This window comes from Mus pahari, chromosome 17 (genome assembly GCF_900095145.1).
Source record: "Mus pahari chromosome 17, PAHARI_EIJ_v1.1, whole genome shotgun sequence".
NCBI classification, from domain to species: Eukaryota; Metazoa; Chordata; class Mammalia; order Rodentia; family Muridae; genus Mus; species Mus pahari.
Window position 1 is genome coordinate 46,927,842 of NC_034606.1, and position 15,439 is coordinate 46,943,280.

A 15,439-nucleotide genomic window follows, 5' to 3' on the forward strand; every position below is an offset into this window, starting at 1 on the left:
GAAGAAGAAGAAGAAGAAGAAGAAGAAGAAGAAGAAGAAGAAGAAGAAGAAGAAGAAGAAGAAGAAGAAGAAGAAGAAGAAGAAGAAGAAGAAAGAAGAAAAAAAAAAAAATGGCACAGGCCCCCCACTGGCCAGCAGCAGCAAGATGGGATCCTTTATTATCCCTCTCTCCTCTTAAAATCACCACACACATACCCCTTCACCTTTTAAATTTTATTCACTTTGGTGTTCTGCCTCCACCTAAGTCTGTGTGAGGGTTTCAAATCCCCTGGAACTGGGATTACAGACAGCTGTGAGTTACCATTGAAAATCAGCATTTTGATTTCCAACCTCAAACCTCCAGGACAATCAGGAACATTGCTCCTGTACTCCGTTCACGGTTCAGTCTCATAACAACCTCAGGGAACTATTATAAACACCACTTGATTGCCTCAAGTCTTCAAGCCCAGCGTTGGGGGAAGGGCACTGCCTTCCCCCCCACTTTCCTGATGCCTTTCTCTTTGCTCATTTTCTCTATGACATGGTCTCCCTTTGGACTTCACACTTGGTCTTATGTGTTTGCGTTGGGGCCTCCTGCATCTGGGGGCTCACCCTGCAGCAGCCTGCTCAGCCCTCAGAGACATACATCAAGGTACATTGCTCCAACTGAGAGCTGAATTGGACCTGAATATCACATCAAGTGACAGCTCAACCTGTGACTGACAGGTGGTTGGGAGGCAGAGCCAACACACCTGAACTCCTGCTCTCCTCCCTGAAAAGAGCCAGGTCTATGAGGTCAGGATGGAAAAGGGCAGGGTCCACACAGATCCAGTAAAAACAGAAATGGGATAAGTTGTGGCGTCCACAAAAGCATCAAGTCATCTCCTTAAAGTATGAGGGGAAGGGATGTTACTGTATCATGCAAGGAGACCATGGGTCATTGCCCAGCTCAGGAATCACAAGGCAGGACTGAGGAAAGTCGGGGCTCGGCATCCCAGGGCTAACCTTGTCTGTCCCTCAGTGCCGGCTGTGGATGGGAGTTCTCCTGGCACTGACCCTGGAGGCTGGTGTGCTCTTGGCCTTCCGGGCAGTCCAGCCGGGACAGGCTTCAAAGATAGGAGCTGCAACCTTCACCTTCTGGCCACGGACACTGGGAGGGGTGGCACAGGTGGCACCTACCCGCAGGTTCAGCCCAGTGAGCCACCTGAGAAGGAGGAGAGAGAGAGAGATGGGGAGCCCACTCTGGATGAACATGGGTGAGAGTGGCCCTGAGGAGCATGAGGAGAGCTCAAGAACTTGGAGGCAGTGTACTGAGTTCTGGCTGGGTGGCTCACCTCCATGTCGCTTCAAGCCTCTGATCCCTTCTGCATAGAAAGGGGATCAGCACTCTCATGTCCCAGGCACTGTCTGCCTCACCAATTTATAGCTGCTGACACTGGTTCTCCAGCAGTCACGGCGACTGGCGACATGGCCGGATTGCTCCCGCTCCCCATCCCTTCACAGGACTCATTTCGTAAGACTTCAGAGCCTAAACTTACTAGAGCGTCGGCTCGCTTGACCACAGATGCTTGTTCTATTAGAACAAGAACTGGGTCTCACTTGAGACCTTTGGAAGAGCAGTTGCCACTTTTTTTTTTTTCTGGTTTTTTCAAGACAGGGTTTCTCTGTGTAGCCCTGGCTGTCCTGGAACTCACTCTGTAAACCAGGCTGGCCTTGGACTCAGAAATCCGCCTGCCTCTGCCTACTGAGTGCTGGGATTAAAGACGTGTGCCACAACACCTGACGAGCAGTCACCACTCTTAACCGCTGAGCCATTGCTCCAGGCCTCCAACCTCAACTTCTGGTCTTCTAATCTTTAGAAGTGCTGTGTTACAGATGTGTGTTACCACACCAGGATTTATGAAGCGCTAGAAACTAAACCCAGAGCTTTGTACATACCCGGTGAGCACTCTACAGACTGACCTTCGTCCCTAGCCTTTGCTTTGTGTTTTGAGGTGGGTCTCACATTGTCCAGGCTGACATCATACTCCTGCGTCCTATCTCTACTTCCCAAGTGCTGGATGGGATTACAGGCATGGCAACCACGTCCAGCTTCTCATTGCATGTTTATGTAACTGCCAGATGTGCATGTGTCTCTCAGGCCCCAGCACTCCAAGCAAGGACATCATCCTGATTTATGAAGGAATTAAACCTTAGTTTTGTACCTGTGCCAGGCATATCTATGGGACACTATCTTGATTAATAATGGATGTGGGAGGGTCCAGTTCATTGCAGGCAGTGCCAGCCCAGGTAGGTGGTCCTGGGTTATATGGAAAGCAAGCTGAGCACACCTGTTCCTCCCTCTGCCTTGGGGAAGTTCCTGCCTGGAGCCCCCATCCTGGCTTTCCTTGCTGAACTATAAGTAACCTGTAAGCTAAACACCATCCCAAGTCTCGTGGTGCACAGCCACAGTCCCCCCCCCCCCAAGGAGACAGCTGGGCTTGACCAGCAGCAGCTGGTCCACCTCTGGTGGGAGTCCTGACAGGGGGTGTACCTGTGCAGCGGGAGTAGCTGGCAGTCACAGTGGAAAGGATTACCGCTGAGGTCAACGAGCTCCAGCCCACTGAACCCCAGCGGGGCAGGCAGGGACTGAAGTTGGTTCTTCTGCAGGTACAAGCTCCGGAGCCCTTTTCCCAGGCCTGAGAAGGCCCTGGGAGAAATCTGCAAGAAAGAACCCAGTCCTGTTGTGAGCCTCCACCGCCGGGTGGGCTGTGCCAGGTCTGCAGGGAGCTCCATCGTCCCTCCTAGGAGAGAGATGGAAGACCCAAGGTGGTCTACGGTGGAGGGGCAGGCCGGAGGTTAGAACCCAGGTTGATCTTATTCCAATTCACACAATGCCCAGGTTCTTTCAATTAGGCCGAACCCCACCCTTATTATGGCCAAGACTCTCAACAGCAGGTAACTGCTCAGATTTAAGTTCTTCCATGACTCTAGCTGCACCTGAGCTCCTTAAAGGCTGAGGGGGACGTTTGGATTATCTTGGCGTTCGTTCTCATGCCCTGCCTAAAATGCTGGCCGAAAGAATGCCTCCTAGGGACGCGTGCTTGCCACCTGCACATCCGCCAGCACCCACCTTCTCCAGGTCACTGCTGTTCAGGAAGAGCTGCTGCAGCGACCGCCCCACGGGCTGAAAGGCGCCGTCGGGCAGAGCCCGGAGCGGGTTCCCCGAGAGCTGCAACTCCTTGAGCGCCGGCAGTCCCTCCAAGGCTCCGGTCGGCACCTCTCGCAGCCGGTTCCCGTCGAGGTGCAGTTTCTCCATCTCCCGCGCTGGACCGAGCGCCCCGGGTGACACCTGGGTGATGTGATTGCCACTCAGGTAAAGGCAGCGCAAAGCCCGCGCTCCAGCCAGATCCCCGGGCGCCAGGCGGTCCACCGCGTTGTCCTGGAGGTGTAGCGAGACGAGGGCGGGTAGGGCCCGCAGAGCGGCCCCCGGGATCCGCAGGAAGCGGTTGTGCTCCAGGTACAGGTAGCCCAGGTTGGGGGCCCCTTCGAGGGCGGCGGCGCTCAGACCCGAGAGCTGGTTGTCGGAGAGGTAGAGATAGAGCAGGCGCTCCAGGCCCGCCAAGGCGCCGGGCTCCAGCTCCGCGACGCCGCAGTGCTGCAGGTGCAACGACACCAAGTGGCGCAGGCCCGGGAAGGCCGCGCGGGGCACCGAGGGGAAGTGGTTGCGCCTCAGGTCCAGGAGCTGGGTGTCGTTCGGGAAGCCGCGGGGCACGGCCTGCAAGCCGCGGCCGTCGCAGGCGCTGTGCCGGGTCTCGGCGACGCACGCGCAGGCCGGAGGGCAGGGCGTGGCCCACGCGGCCTCTCCGTGCGGGGAGCGAGGAGGAGAAGGGGCGCGGGGATCGGCCGGCCGGTCCTCGTCCTCGTCCCCGTCCTCCGCCGCCGCGTCGCCCGGGCAGCGCAGGTCCGAGGGCCGCAGCGTATCGAGGGCCTCGCCTCGCAGGCGCCGCGGGCCCCGGCACGCGCCATCGGAGCGCACCCGAGCGCGCACCAGCCACTCGAGCAGGGGCCGCGCGTGGCAGGCGCACCACAGCGGGTTGCCCTGCAGCCGCAGGCGACGCAGCTGCCCGGGGACCTGCAGCGGGGGCAGGGCGGTGAGCTGGTTCCCGCGGAGGTCGAGGGTGTGCAGGCGAGGGCAGTGGGCGAAGGCCCGGGGTCCCAGGGCCTGCAGGGAGCCGTGATCCAGGGAGAGCTCCCGCAGGCCGGGCAGCGCCAGGCCGTCCTCCTCTCCCGTGTAGGTGAGCGGGTTGTGACCCAGCTCCAGCCGCGCCAGGCTGCGGGCCTGGGACAGGGCGGCCCCGGGCAGGGCCTGCAGCTCGTTGTGGTGCAGGCTGAGACGGCGCAGCGCCGGCAGGCCGGCCAGAGCCTCGGGGGCCAGGACGCTGAGCGCGTTGTGCGACAGTTGCAGCCAGCGGGCGCGCAGCAGCCCCTGGAAGGCCATGGCGGGCAGGTAGACCAGGGCGTTGTGGGCCAAGTTGAGAATGGCCAGCGAGCCCAGGGCGCTGAAGGTCCCCGGCCGCAGTTCCTCCAGCATGTTCCCCTCCAGCTCCAGGCGCCTGAGCGAGCCCAGCCCGTCCAGCGCCTCCTGGGGCAGTGCGCTCAGACGGTTGGAAGCCAGGTTGAGGAGGAGCAGGCGACCCAGGCCACGGAAGGCACCCTCGGCCACCAGCTCCACCTGACAGTGCCGCAGGTCCAGATGTGTGAGGTGGGGCAGGTCCCGGAAAGCCGCTGCAGGGAGGACCTTCAGCATATTGCCCTGGAGGTCCAGCCTCTGGGTCAGCTGGGGACAGGAGAGGGGAAGGTTGAATGAGCCACACGGGGGCCCGAGCCTTGGCCTCTCCCCATCACCTCTCTTTAGCCACCGAGCAGCCCTTACTGTGACCGGTTCCTTCTTATCACTGCTCTTGGCTTACTTCCCCATGAATTCATAACACCACGGGGCAAAAAAGAGTTTCTTATCCAGACACCCCACCCCACTCCCAGTTCACTCCAGGACCTGCCACAAATACATTATTATTTGCAGGTCACGTAGGTATCTCAGCCACACGAGACGGATTTTAAATAAATTATACTGCTATTGGCTTGTTTAGTTTATTTTTGTTGTTGCTATTTGTTGTAAACCTGGGTCTGGCTAGCTTGGACCTCACTCTGTAGACCAGGCTGGTCTTGAACTCAGATATCTGCCTGCCTCTGCCTCCTGAATCCTGGGGTTAAAGGCATGTGTGTGTCATTGGATTTGGCCCTCGGTGGTTATTTTTCTTCCCATTCAGACCTAGATACCCAGGCTCCAGGAGCAGGAGTCAGCCAGCCAGTGGTAGAGCCACTGGTATAGCCCTGGCTCCTGCCACTCTTCCTTCTTGCCACACAGCCAACCCATGCCAGGACTTTCCCTCTCCTGACCTCAGGGATGGTGTTTGGCACCTCGGTGAGGTTCTGGTGCCGGCAGGTAACATGCCGTCTAGAGTTGTCGCAGACACAGGACTGTGGGCATTGCTGGGCGGCTACGTGCCAGGCTGGGCTCGGGAGCAACACCATAAGCAGCAACAATGGGAAGACCCAGGTGGAGCTCTGGGGCCTGGAAGAGGAAGGAGGGAGGGAGGGAGGGAGGGAGGGAGGGAGGGAGGGAGAGAGAGAGAGAGAGAGAGAGAGAGAGAGAGAGAGAGAGAGGTGGTGCTGCTGTCTATGGGGGGACATCAATGCTAGTGGGCACTGAACCCCTGACACAGGACAGCCAACTCCTGCCTCAGAACTCTTCCAGGCCTTCATTCCTTCATTCTCTGGGCACAGGAAAGTGCGATTATGGCTTGCTTCCTTCACTTCATTTGGGGGGAGGGGAAGGGGCTTCTCTTATCAGCTCTGGCTTGGCAGCAGGAGGGAAGGCCCAGACCAAGCCCAAGTTTTAGGGGACTGGGAGGTCCAGATGATGAAGGGCCTGAGAGATGCCGTCACAGTAATATGCCTGCTTCCCCTTTGTCCTTGTGTTACCTGAATCCACACAGCTGACTGGCCAGTGACAGGGGAACTGAGGGCCCGGGTTATGTACTACAGGGGGGGCAAGATAGATCTCACTTGTCTATTTATTGATGCACCCACCCATCTGTCCGTCCCTCTACCTCACAACTCCAGCCACTTGCGCATCTCTTCTTAGGGATGATGGTTGCCGCCATGGCTCTCCTGGCCTCCCCCCCTGCTCCACCCAACAGCCAGAGGGAATTTTCCAGAATACAGATAGGATCCTGATGCTCCCAACAGAAACCTCCCTAGTGTCTCGCTGTCCCCGTGAGTGAAAAGTCCCAATTCCTGTGCCTCAAGAAGAATGTCTAGATTCTCCATCACACACCTTGAGGGATACCACTGTCCAGCCTGAGCAGCAGCGAATTCACTCAGCTCCCCCTGTAATGTGCTTGGGTCGCAGGTAAGTTCTGAGCTGCCTTCCCTGATGGGCTGGAATGCCATCCCACGGACCTCCCCGTCGTTGCTCCCAGGATTGTTACTGTCTGGCTTTGTCTCCCTTTAGCCCCAGAAGTCACCCTTTTCTCAGTGCTGACGGCTGCCTCCAGACTCTGGCTTGAGAGTCGGGGTAGGAAGGGGGCCCATTAGGCTGATAACTGAAGAGGAAAAAGGGCCAGGGTCTAGACGGTTGCCATGGATCCCGCTTCACTAGGCTTCAGAGGACCACCCCACGGAGTGCACAGGCACAGCTACCTCTGCAGCTGTTCTAGGGGCCACCTCTGGGGAACCTCAGGTACAGGAGGATCCCGTGGCTCTGCAGCTGGCCTCTCAGAGGCACCGAGCAGATAAGTGATCATCTCCAACCATCTGGGTCTAACTCCCTGGGCCCCAAAACTTACCTCTCCATGCCGACTGGAACTGCCAGCCCTGTCTGGAGGCCCCGCACAAGGGAAAGACCGGGGAAAGTCCTTGCCTGGCCACCGGCAGTACCCACCCCCCTTTGCCCATGGGCTTGGCAGTCGGGACAGAGCTGAATGGGAAGCATTGTAAGCAGCCCAGCCGAGCTGGGGCTTCCCCGGGCTGTGGGCAGGGGTGGGAGCAGAGGCTGGAGTTACAAGCTGCCTGTGCAGCACAGGCTAAACAACATGGCCCAGGCCTGAGTCCTTGGACTGACCGGTGGGCATGGGTGGTGATGGAGATGGGGGTATCTGGAGGAGCCTTCCGGTGGGTCAGCATCACTGGGCTCCTGCGGTCTCTGCGGGACCCTAAGAAGAGCTATTCAGAGACTGAAAGTTAAAAGCTAGCTCAGGAGGTTGCTGCAGGCTTTAAGGTAGGAGCATGGTACCCAGGTGCTTGGGAACCCTTAACTCCTTCCTTTCCGTGAGCTTCTGCACTCACACACACTGACGCTACTACACACACGTATATCTGCATCCTGCAACCATTTTCCTTCTCACTTGAACGTATTATTGAGGACATCCAAATTGATGCCTAGAGTCATATCTACTTTCTAATGGATTATATGGCCGGGAGTGGTGGTGCACGCCTTTAATCCCAGCACTGGGAGGCAGAGGCAGGCGGATTTCTTGAGTTCGAGGCCAGCCTGGTCTACAGAGTGAGTTCCAGGACAGCCAAGGCTACACAGAGAACACAGAGAAACCCTGTCTCGGAAAAACAAACAAAAAAACGAATGGGTTATATGGTGTTTCATTCTATAAACAGACCTAAGGCATAAACCAGGTGGTTGTGTACACCTCGGGAGATGGAACCAGAAGGATTTAAAAATATACCAGACTTACCGGTCCATCTAAGATATTTTAAATTTTTTTAGTTTAGTTTTTTTTTTTTTTTAAACTTTATATGTGAGTGGTCTACATGTGTACAGTGCATTGAAGCACGGCTGGTACCCATAGAGACCAGAAGAGGGCGCCAGAGCCTCCATGTGGGGATTTGAACCCAGGTCCTCTACAAGAGCAGCCAGTGTTCTCATCCAATGAGCCACCTGTCTAGTCCTATCGTAGATATTTTTACTGATCCTCTACCACCCTCCCCCTTTTTTCTGTTAGTGGGTACATAGAAAGTTAAAGGCCAGCCAGAGATCTCACTGAAACCTTCCTTGTCTTGAAAATAAAAGGCTCATTTAAGCATGTATCTCTGGAGGCTATATATACATCTCAAAACTTCCAAGGCTGGATATGGTAGTGCACACCTTTAGTTCCAGGAACTAACAGCCAGACACGACTTCATAGTGTGACACTGTCTAAAAAACAAACCCACAAACACTCTGCATCAAGAGACAGCACAGCTGGGTCCCAGCAAACACTCACATACATTTTTAGATCCATGTTTCTGGTGTGTGGCAGCTTTCAGTTTTCAGTGTGCTTGGCCTTTAGAAGGTGTTGTGAAATCCTGGCTGGATTCAAAGTTGCTGTGCATCTGAGACAGCTCTTGTCTCTGGCTCCAGCTTTGAAGCACTGGGACAACAGGTGTGTGCTGTCACTGCTGAGTTTAGCCAGCTTAAGCTTTTATATATGTATGTATGTATGTATGTATGTATGTATGTATGTATGTATGTGAGACATTCTTAAAATACAACCAAGCATGCTGGGCAGTGGTGGCGCATGCCTTTAATCCCAAGCTCGGCAGGCAGAGGCAGGCAGATTTCTGAGTTCAAGGCCAGTCTGGTCTACAAAGTGAGTTCCAGGATAGCCAAGGCTATACAGAGAAACCCCATCTCGAAACGCCCCCCCCCCCAAAAAAAAATCATTCCTCTTGAAAATTATGTGTGCTCTCTGGTCCAAACAGTGAGTGCCATTCCACTCTCCTCCTCCTCCTCCTCCTCTCCCTTTCTTTTCAGATGGCATCTCTATTGCACAAGCTGGCTTTAAATTCCAGAGCTCAAACCAAGGAGTGATGGCCCACACCTTTACGCACTACTCAGGAGGCAGAGGCAGGAGGGTCTCTGAGTTCGAGGCCAGCCTGGTCTACAAAGTGAGTTCCAGGACAGCCAGGGAGGGCTACACAGAGAAACTCTGTCTTGAAAAACCAAAAAAACAAAACAACAACAAAACCCCAAAATTACGTGTGTGGTATGTGCATGAGTGGAGGTACCCAAGGAGTTCTGGAGGGCATTGGATTCTCTGGGGCTAGGGTTACAGGAAGTTGTGAGTCACCTGTCGTGGGTGCAAGGAATGGGACCCAGGTCCTTGTTAGAACAGTATGTGCTTTTATTTTCTGTTTGAGAAAGGGTTTCTTCTTTGTGTAGTCCTGGATGTCCTGGATTCAATTTGTAGACCAGGCTGGCCTCGAACTCCTGGATATCTGCCTCCCAAAGTGCAGGGATTAAAGGAACTCACCACTTGTAAGTGGACATCTTTGTTTTGTAGTTTTGCCTCCCCCCCCCCCGCAGATGAAACCTCACTCTGAACGCTGCAATCTAGTCTGTTCTCAAACTCACAGCAGTCTTTCTGCCTCACCCCCCAACCATGCGGATCACCACACCACAACCAGTTCCTGGTTTTCTCCATTAGGGTGTGAGCTGTGGGCCTTCTCTGGCTTTTCCAACAATAAGGTAATTTTTATTCATTTCCTAGCTTGACTATATGCAGATCAAGTGCATTCACGAGCCCATGGAGGTCAGAAGAGTGAGTTGAACCCTCTGAAATTTGACTTAAAGGCTATTGTGAGCCCCTCGTTGGGTTCTGAACCTATGCCCTCTGCAAGAACAGCATCTATACTTAACTTCTGAGCCATCTCACTAGCCCCAAATCATGTCTTTGTTTTGTTTTAAGGTTTTGAGCTGTAGGAGGCACAGAAGTTCCACAAATCAGCATTAGAACCTAGAATATTAAACACTCTTGGGTTGTTCCTTCCGAGGAAAGGATGCATAACCTTTTATCCACCCAGAAAGCTGGTTAATAGCCCAGTGACCTTTACACTTATCTGTGTGGCCAAGATCACGTGTGATCCTCCCCCAGACCGTTGCGAGCTTGTTTTTCTCAGCCTCTAGAACCCATCTTCTGAACGATCGTGTCACATGTACTTTACAGATTGTTTCCATATAGTATCATCTTTATCTAGATTACTTTGTTCCTTAAGATTTGTATATGTTTTATTGTACACGATCGTTAGTTACCAGGGACGTCTTCACCAAACTGTGTTGTCATTAAGTGTGCCTAAAATAAACTGCCCAGGGTCAGACCCCAAAGTATGAATCAATGGCTACTTAGTTGTGTTGAAGCAAACTGCCTTCTTGCCTCCTACAGATTGTTCCTCTGCAGAATGGTCACTGAACTTGGCTTCTCTCTAAAGATAACCAGTATTGCTATTAACTAATCATTTAGCCATCTCTTCAAAAGTGCTTTCTTTTCTTTTCTTTTCTTTTCTTTCTTTTCTTTCTTTTCTTTCTTTTTTCTTTCTTTTTTCTTTCTTTTCTTTCTTTTTCTTCTTAAAAAAAAAAAATGCAGCAAGGGCCTGTGCAATGCCAGATGGGGGAATCCTTGTAATTCCAACCCAGACAGAAGTGGAAGGGAAACTGTGACCAGGGTAGGTGGCAGGTGGCCTGGTGTCCCCACAGTCCTGAGGTCACTTGCACTTTCTCATTTCTTAAAGGAAGTCCAGTTGTCTTGCCAGGAATCTTTAGCCTTAGGTTTACAAAGCTTGCTGTTGAGTGTTCGTCCAGAGGAGTGTAAGAAAGCAGGAGCTGCTTGGTTCCAGTCCTGCCTGCAAGGGCAAGAAGATTTAAGACTACGTCTAATCTCGAATGGGACAGTGTCTCTTCCTTACCTCTGTAGAGGGCGTTGAAGGTCAAGTTGGGACTTGGTGAGGGAAGGCACCTGTCATGCTGTAAAGAAGGTTATTGGGCCTTCAGTTGGGGGTAGGGGTGAGTGGTGGGTAGAAGAGAGTCTGTTNGGACGGGAAGGAGGGAGAGGAGGGCTGCTTGGCCCAGGGAGCTAGCTGCATGATGGGNGGAGCCAGGCGGGCTCTGAACTGGTCCAGATGCCTGGCTTCCCTTAGTCATCTTTTCCCTAGCATCCTGTCAGACCCCCGGCGTGATGATTTTCTTCCCTGTGTTAACTATACCAATATTATTTTTTTAGTAATGGAAATGCACTTTTTTTTATTTCAACTCAATCATGATTTTAAGTATAAAAATTTATAGATTGTTAAAACTACTTTTTTGTGTATTTTTAACCACTCAATGTAGCATTGTATATTTTATTCTTATTGAGACTCTGGTACACGGTGTGCCATTTAATGATTTTTTTTTCCCAACATGCTGGGCCTTTGGATGTGTACGGTAACCAACTTCATGCTAATGTTCAAAGTAAAAAAAAGAAAAGTAGCCATAAAAAAAAAAATGGTTTTCAAGACCTGGTTTCTCTGTGTAGCCCTGGATGTCCTGGAACCCTTTCTGTAGACCAGGCTGCCCTGCAACTTGAGATCCACCTGTTTCTGTATCCTGAGTGCTAGGATTAAAGGTGTGAGCTAACATAGCTAAGCTCCCATATTCTTTTTTTTTTTTAAGATTTATTTATTTTATGTATATGAGTACACCACTGTTGGGTTCAGATACACCAGAAGGCACTAGATTCAATTACAGATGGTTGTGAGCCATCATGTGGTTGCTCAGAACCTCTGGAAGAATAGTTGGTGCACTTAATCACTGAGCCATCTCTCTAGCCCTCCCATATTTTTTTTCTTTTTCTTTTTTTAAAGATTTATTTATTATATGTAAGTACACTGTCGCTGTCTTCAGACACTCTAGAATAGGAATGTCAGATCTTGTTACAGATGGTTGTGAGCCACCATGGGGTTGCTGGGATTTGAACTAGGGACTTTCAGAAGAACAGTCAGTGCTCTTAGCTGCTGAGCCATCTCTCCAGCCCCCCTTTTTTTCTTTTTCTTTTAAAAGTATTTATTTTTATGGATGAATACACTGTAGCTGTCTTCTCAGACACACCAGAAGAGGGCATCAGATCCCATTACAGCAACCATGTGGTTGCCGGGATTTGAACTCAGGATCTTCGGAAGAGCAGTCGGTGGTGCTCTTAACCACTGAGCCATTTCTCCAGCCCCCCTCCCATATTCTTTTTTTTTTTTAATTTTTATTTTTTGGTTTTTCTGAGACAGGGTTTCTCTGTATAGCCCTGGCTGTCCTGGAACTCACTTTGTAGACCAGGTTGGCCTCGAACTCAGAAATCCGCCTGCCTCTGCCTCCCGAGTGCTGGGATTAAAGGCGTGCGCCACCACGCCCGGCTTCCACATGTGCTTTTGAGACAAAATATCACTATGTGGCTTGTACCAGTTTCCCTTCTTTAGATTTATGTAGTTTTAATTGTTAAGTGTATGAATGTTTTGCATGCATGTGTACCTGGCAACATGTGTAAGCCTGGTCCCTGCAAAGGTCAAAGGGATTCAGATCCCCTAGGACTAGAATTGTGAACTGCCATGCAGAAACAGACCAGATCCTTTGCAAGAACAGCAAACACTCTGAACCACTGAGCCAGTACTGCAGCCCTGGCTTCAAACCTCCGCTGTTTCTGCTCCAGCTTTGTAATTAGAATGCTGTGAACTATCCTGCATCTCAGTGAAAAAACCTTATCTTGGTCATACTCTATGATCCTTCCAGCTTTTATTTTTGAGATTGGGCCTCGTGTAGCCCAGGCTTGCCCTGAACTCAATAGGCAACTGAGAGAAGCTTTTAAATTCTGATCCTCCTGCCTCCACTTGTGTGCAATGTGTTTATGCCCAGGCTTCATGCACGTCAGGCAAGCACTCTGACTGAATGACATCTCTGTTCTCTTTTGGGCTTTTGTCTTGTTTTTTTTTTCCCCCTATGTCAGCCTAGACTGTCCTGGAACTTGATCTTTAGACCAGGCTGGCCAAAACTGCCTGCCTCTGCATCACTACCTCCTGGCTCATCTTGTCATTTGAAAGGTTTAATGGGTATATGTATAGGAGTGTGCACAGCCACAGTGTATTTGTGGCGATTAGAACATACAATGCAGGAAGTGCCTCTCCTTCCACTTCAAGGGCCTCAGGGATTGAATTCTGGTTGCTGGGTTTAAGAGATAAGTGACCTTACCCGCTGAGCCCTCTCCCCAGCCCCTTCATTTTATGTGTGTATACACTGCTAAAATATTTTTTCATACTTCATGTGGTGGTGGTGCATGCCTTTAATCTTGGCAGTTGGATGTCTGAATTAGAGGGCAGCCTGGTCTATGGACTTCCAGTAGAGCCAAGGCTATAAAAAAAAAAAAAAAAAAAAAAAAAAAAAAAAAAAACCCTATCCTGAGAAACAAAACTTAGAAGCCTTGTGACTGGAGAGATGGCTTAGTGGTTAAGAGCATGATAGCTTTTCCAGAGGACCCGGGTTACACATGTAGCCAAGATACCAATGCACAGGACAAAATTTATTGCCCTTGCAAGTTCAGTTCCCAGGACCCACATGGCTACTCACAATAGCCTATAGTCTAGCTTCAGGGGCTTCAACTCTCTGGAACTGGAGTTATAGTTAATAAGTAAGCCACCATGTGAGTGTTGGGAACTCAACTGTGGATATTCCAGAGCAGCAAGTGTGCTCAACCATTATAAATGACATGGGAGGACCATCAGCCTCATGTCACCTACTGGAAGGTAAGCAGGCCTCTCACCCCATCTTCTCGGTCACATGCCATCCTGCTGCCCTCATCTGAACCTCAAGACGCTTTAGAGTTTTCAGTACTTGAAGGTTTCCCTCCGCACTGTCCGTTGTCCACACACTGGGACACTACTGTGAAGTCTCCAGGCTAGACTGGGAGTTCAAGTGCAGGTTTATAGAACTGGAACCAGCTTAGCACTGCAGCTCACAGGGAGATGCCTGCCCCACACCAGCCAGGGCAGAGGAAGCACTGAGGGCCCAGGTGGAGATATCAGCTGCCCCTCTGACTGAGGCGGGACCCTGCCCTAAAGCCTCCATCCCTATGACACACTTGGTGGGCACACATGGTCCTTCTACTCTGCACATGGCTCATGAGATGTGAGCTTGGACCCTCCAAACCACTGAGTCCTGAGCCATCCCCACTTTTTTTTTTTTTAAAGATTTATTATATGTAAGTACACTGTAGCTGTCTTCAGACACTCCGGAAGAGGGAGTCAGATCTTCGTAAGGATGGTTTTGAGCCACCATGTGGTTGCTGGGATTTGAACTCTGCACCTTTGGAAGAGCAGTCAGGTGCTCTTACCCGCTGAGCCATCTCACCAGCTCCCCATCCCCACTTTTGATGAAAGAAGGTTCTGGGTCTGTACAACTCCCACAGATGACTTTTATTTGTGAAGCTCCCAGGCACAGCCCAGACATACAACACAACGGGAAGTAGGAGGTGGCCAAGCAGCCACTTCGGGAAGTCACAGAGCATTCTTACCTGGCTCCATCTGTATTACACACTCCTGTCTTAGAAAACCCTCAAAGAGTAGGCCCGACATGTGGTTCAGGCATTAGGGGACCTGCCCTTCACTCCCCAGGATGAAGAACAGTGCTGGGCCAGCCAAGGTGCTTTTTCTACTGGGTCCAAGAACCAGGGTACCCCAGACAGCTCCCACTCCCCTGGCTGCTCCTCCAAGCCACAGGGTTAAGGCCAGAGTTTCTAATGACAGCCCATCTCCGACAGCCTTTGTTCCTTAGGCACGGTGGACACAGCAGGACACAGCACACAGAAATTCCCCAGGCTTTGGTGGGACAGGAAGGCAGGGCAGGCAGGACAGCCAACGGGCCTATGGCTAAGTTGGCCTAAGTTTAATAACAAAGCAGCTTTCTACCTTTCCCCTGGGCATCAATTCCCCACAGTGGACCTGGGTTAGTCCAGCAGGGAGATGAAGATCTGCAATCCAGACAGGAAGTACATACCCACACACACACCAAACCAACACAGTATCAAAGGACCAATATGACATGGGAGCCTAGACCCTCCCCTGCCTCTGGTCAAAATATCCAATGGAGATGCTGGCTGAGCTCAGTCCATCCAAGACCCCCAGTCACTGGGGCAGGGCGAGGGACAAGAAGCAGTTGCCTTTAAATCTAGATGTTGTATAGCGTCTGCAGCAGATTGTGGCGGGCAAAGGAGCAGGTTTCCAGCGCACCATTGGGCCTGTGGAGAAGACGGCTAAGTGAGTGGCGCGGACATCTTGGGCCCCCAAGAGCTCCGGTGTCAGAAAGGTCAGCTTCCTGGTAGGGCTGGGGTGTGCTCCACTGGGAAGTTAGGACCTCTGGCTTTTGCAGGGGGACTGACCCCACCCACGAGCCTTAGCTCAGGCCTTGCCACTCACTTTGTCACAAACGCCAACAGCAGGGGTGCAAGGGCCTTGGGGAAATAGTCCTGCTTCACCACGTGGTTCAACACCATCAGGGGGCCATGCAGGCTGGGGATTGCCTTGATCTTGTCTTCACTCTGCAAATAAAGGGAGGGATAAGCTCCAAGGTCACCTGGGA

General features: G+C 52.0%; 2 protein-coding genes across 2 annotated transcripts in view; both read right to left on the reverse strand.

Moving 5' to 3' along the window:
* Nucleotides 1-6,922, reverse strand: part of Chadl (chondroadherin like) — a 12,776-nt gene extending 5,854 nt beyond the window's left edge. The window contains exons 1-5 of the mRNA XM_029548155.1: nucleotides 6,870-6,922; nucleotides 5,419-5,593; nucleotides 3,092-4,798; nucleotides 2,513-2,679; nucleotides 985-1,183 (exon numbers count right to left, since the gene is read on the reverse strand). Coding sequence (XP_029404015.1) covers nucleotides 997-1,183; nucleotides 2,513-2,679; nucleotides 3,092-4,798; nucleotides 5,419-5,593; nucleotides 6,870-6,877 — 2,244 coding nt within the window. The 5' untranslated portion in view covers nucleotides 6,878-6,922 and the 3' untranslated portion in view covers nucleotides 985-996. The remainder of the gene's footprint in view (nucleotides 1-984; nucleotides 1,184-2,512; nucleotides 2,680-3,091; nucleotides 4,799-5,418; nucleotides 5,594-6,869) is intronic.
* Nucleotides 6,923-14,265: 7,343 nt separating this feature from the next.
* Nucleotides 14,266-15,439, reverse strand: part of Rangap1 (Ran GTPase activating protein 1) — a 38,268-nt gene continuing 37,094 nt past the window's right edge. The window contains exons 17-18 of the mRNA XM_021216266.2: nucleotides 15,277-15,398; nucleotides 14,266-15,098 (exon numbers count right to left, since the gene is read on the reverse strand). Coding sequence (XP_021071925.1) covers nucleotides 15,029-15,098; nucleotides 15,277-15,398 — 192 coding nt within the window. The 3' untranslated portion in view covers nucleotides 14,266-15,028. The remainder of the gene's footprint in view (nucleotides 15,099-15,276; nucleotides 15,399-15,439) is intronic.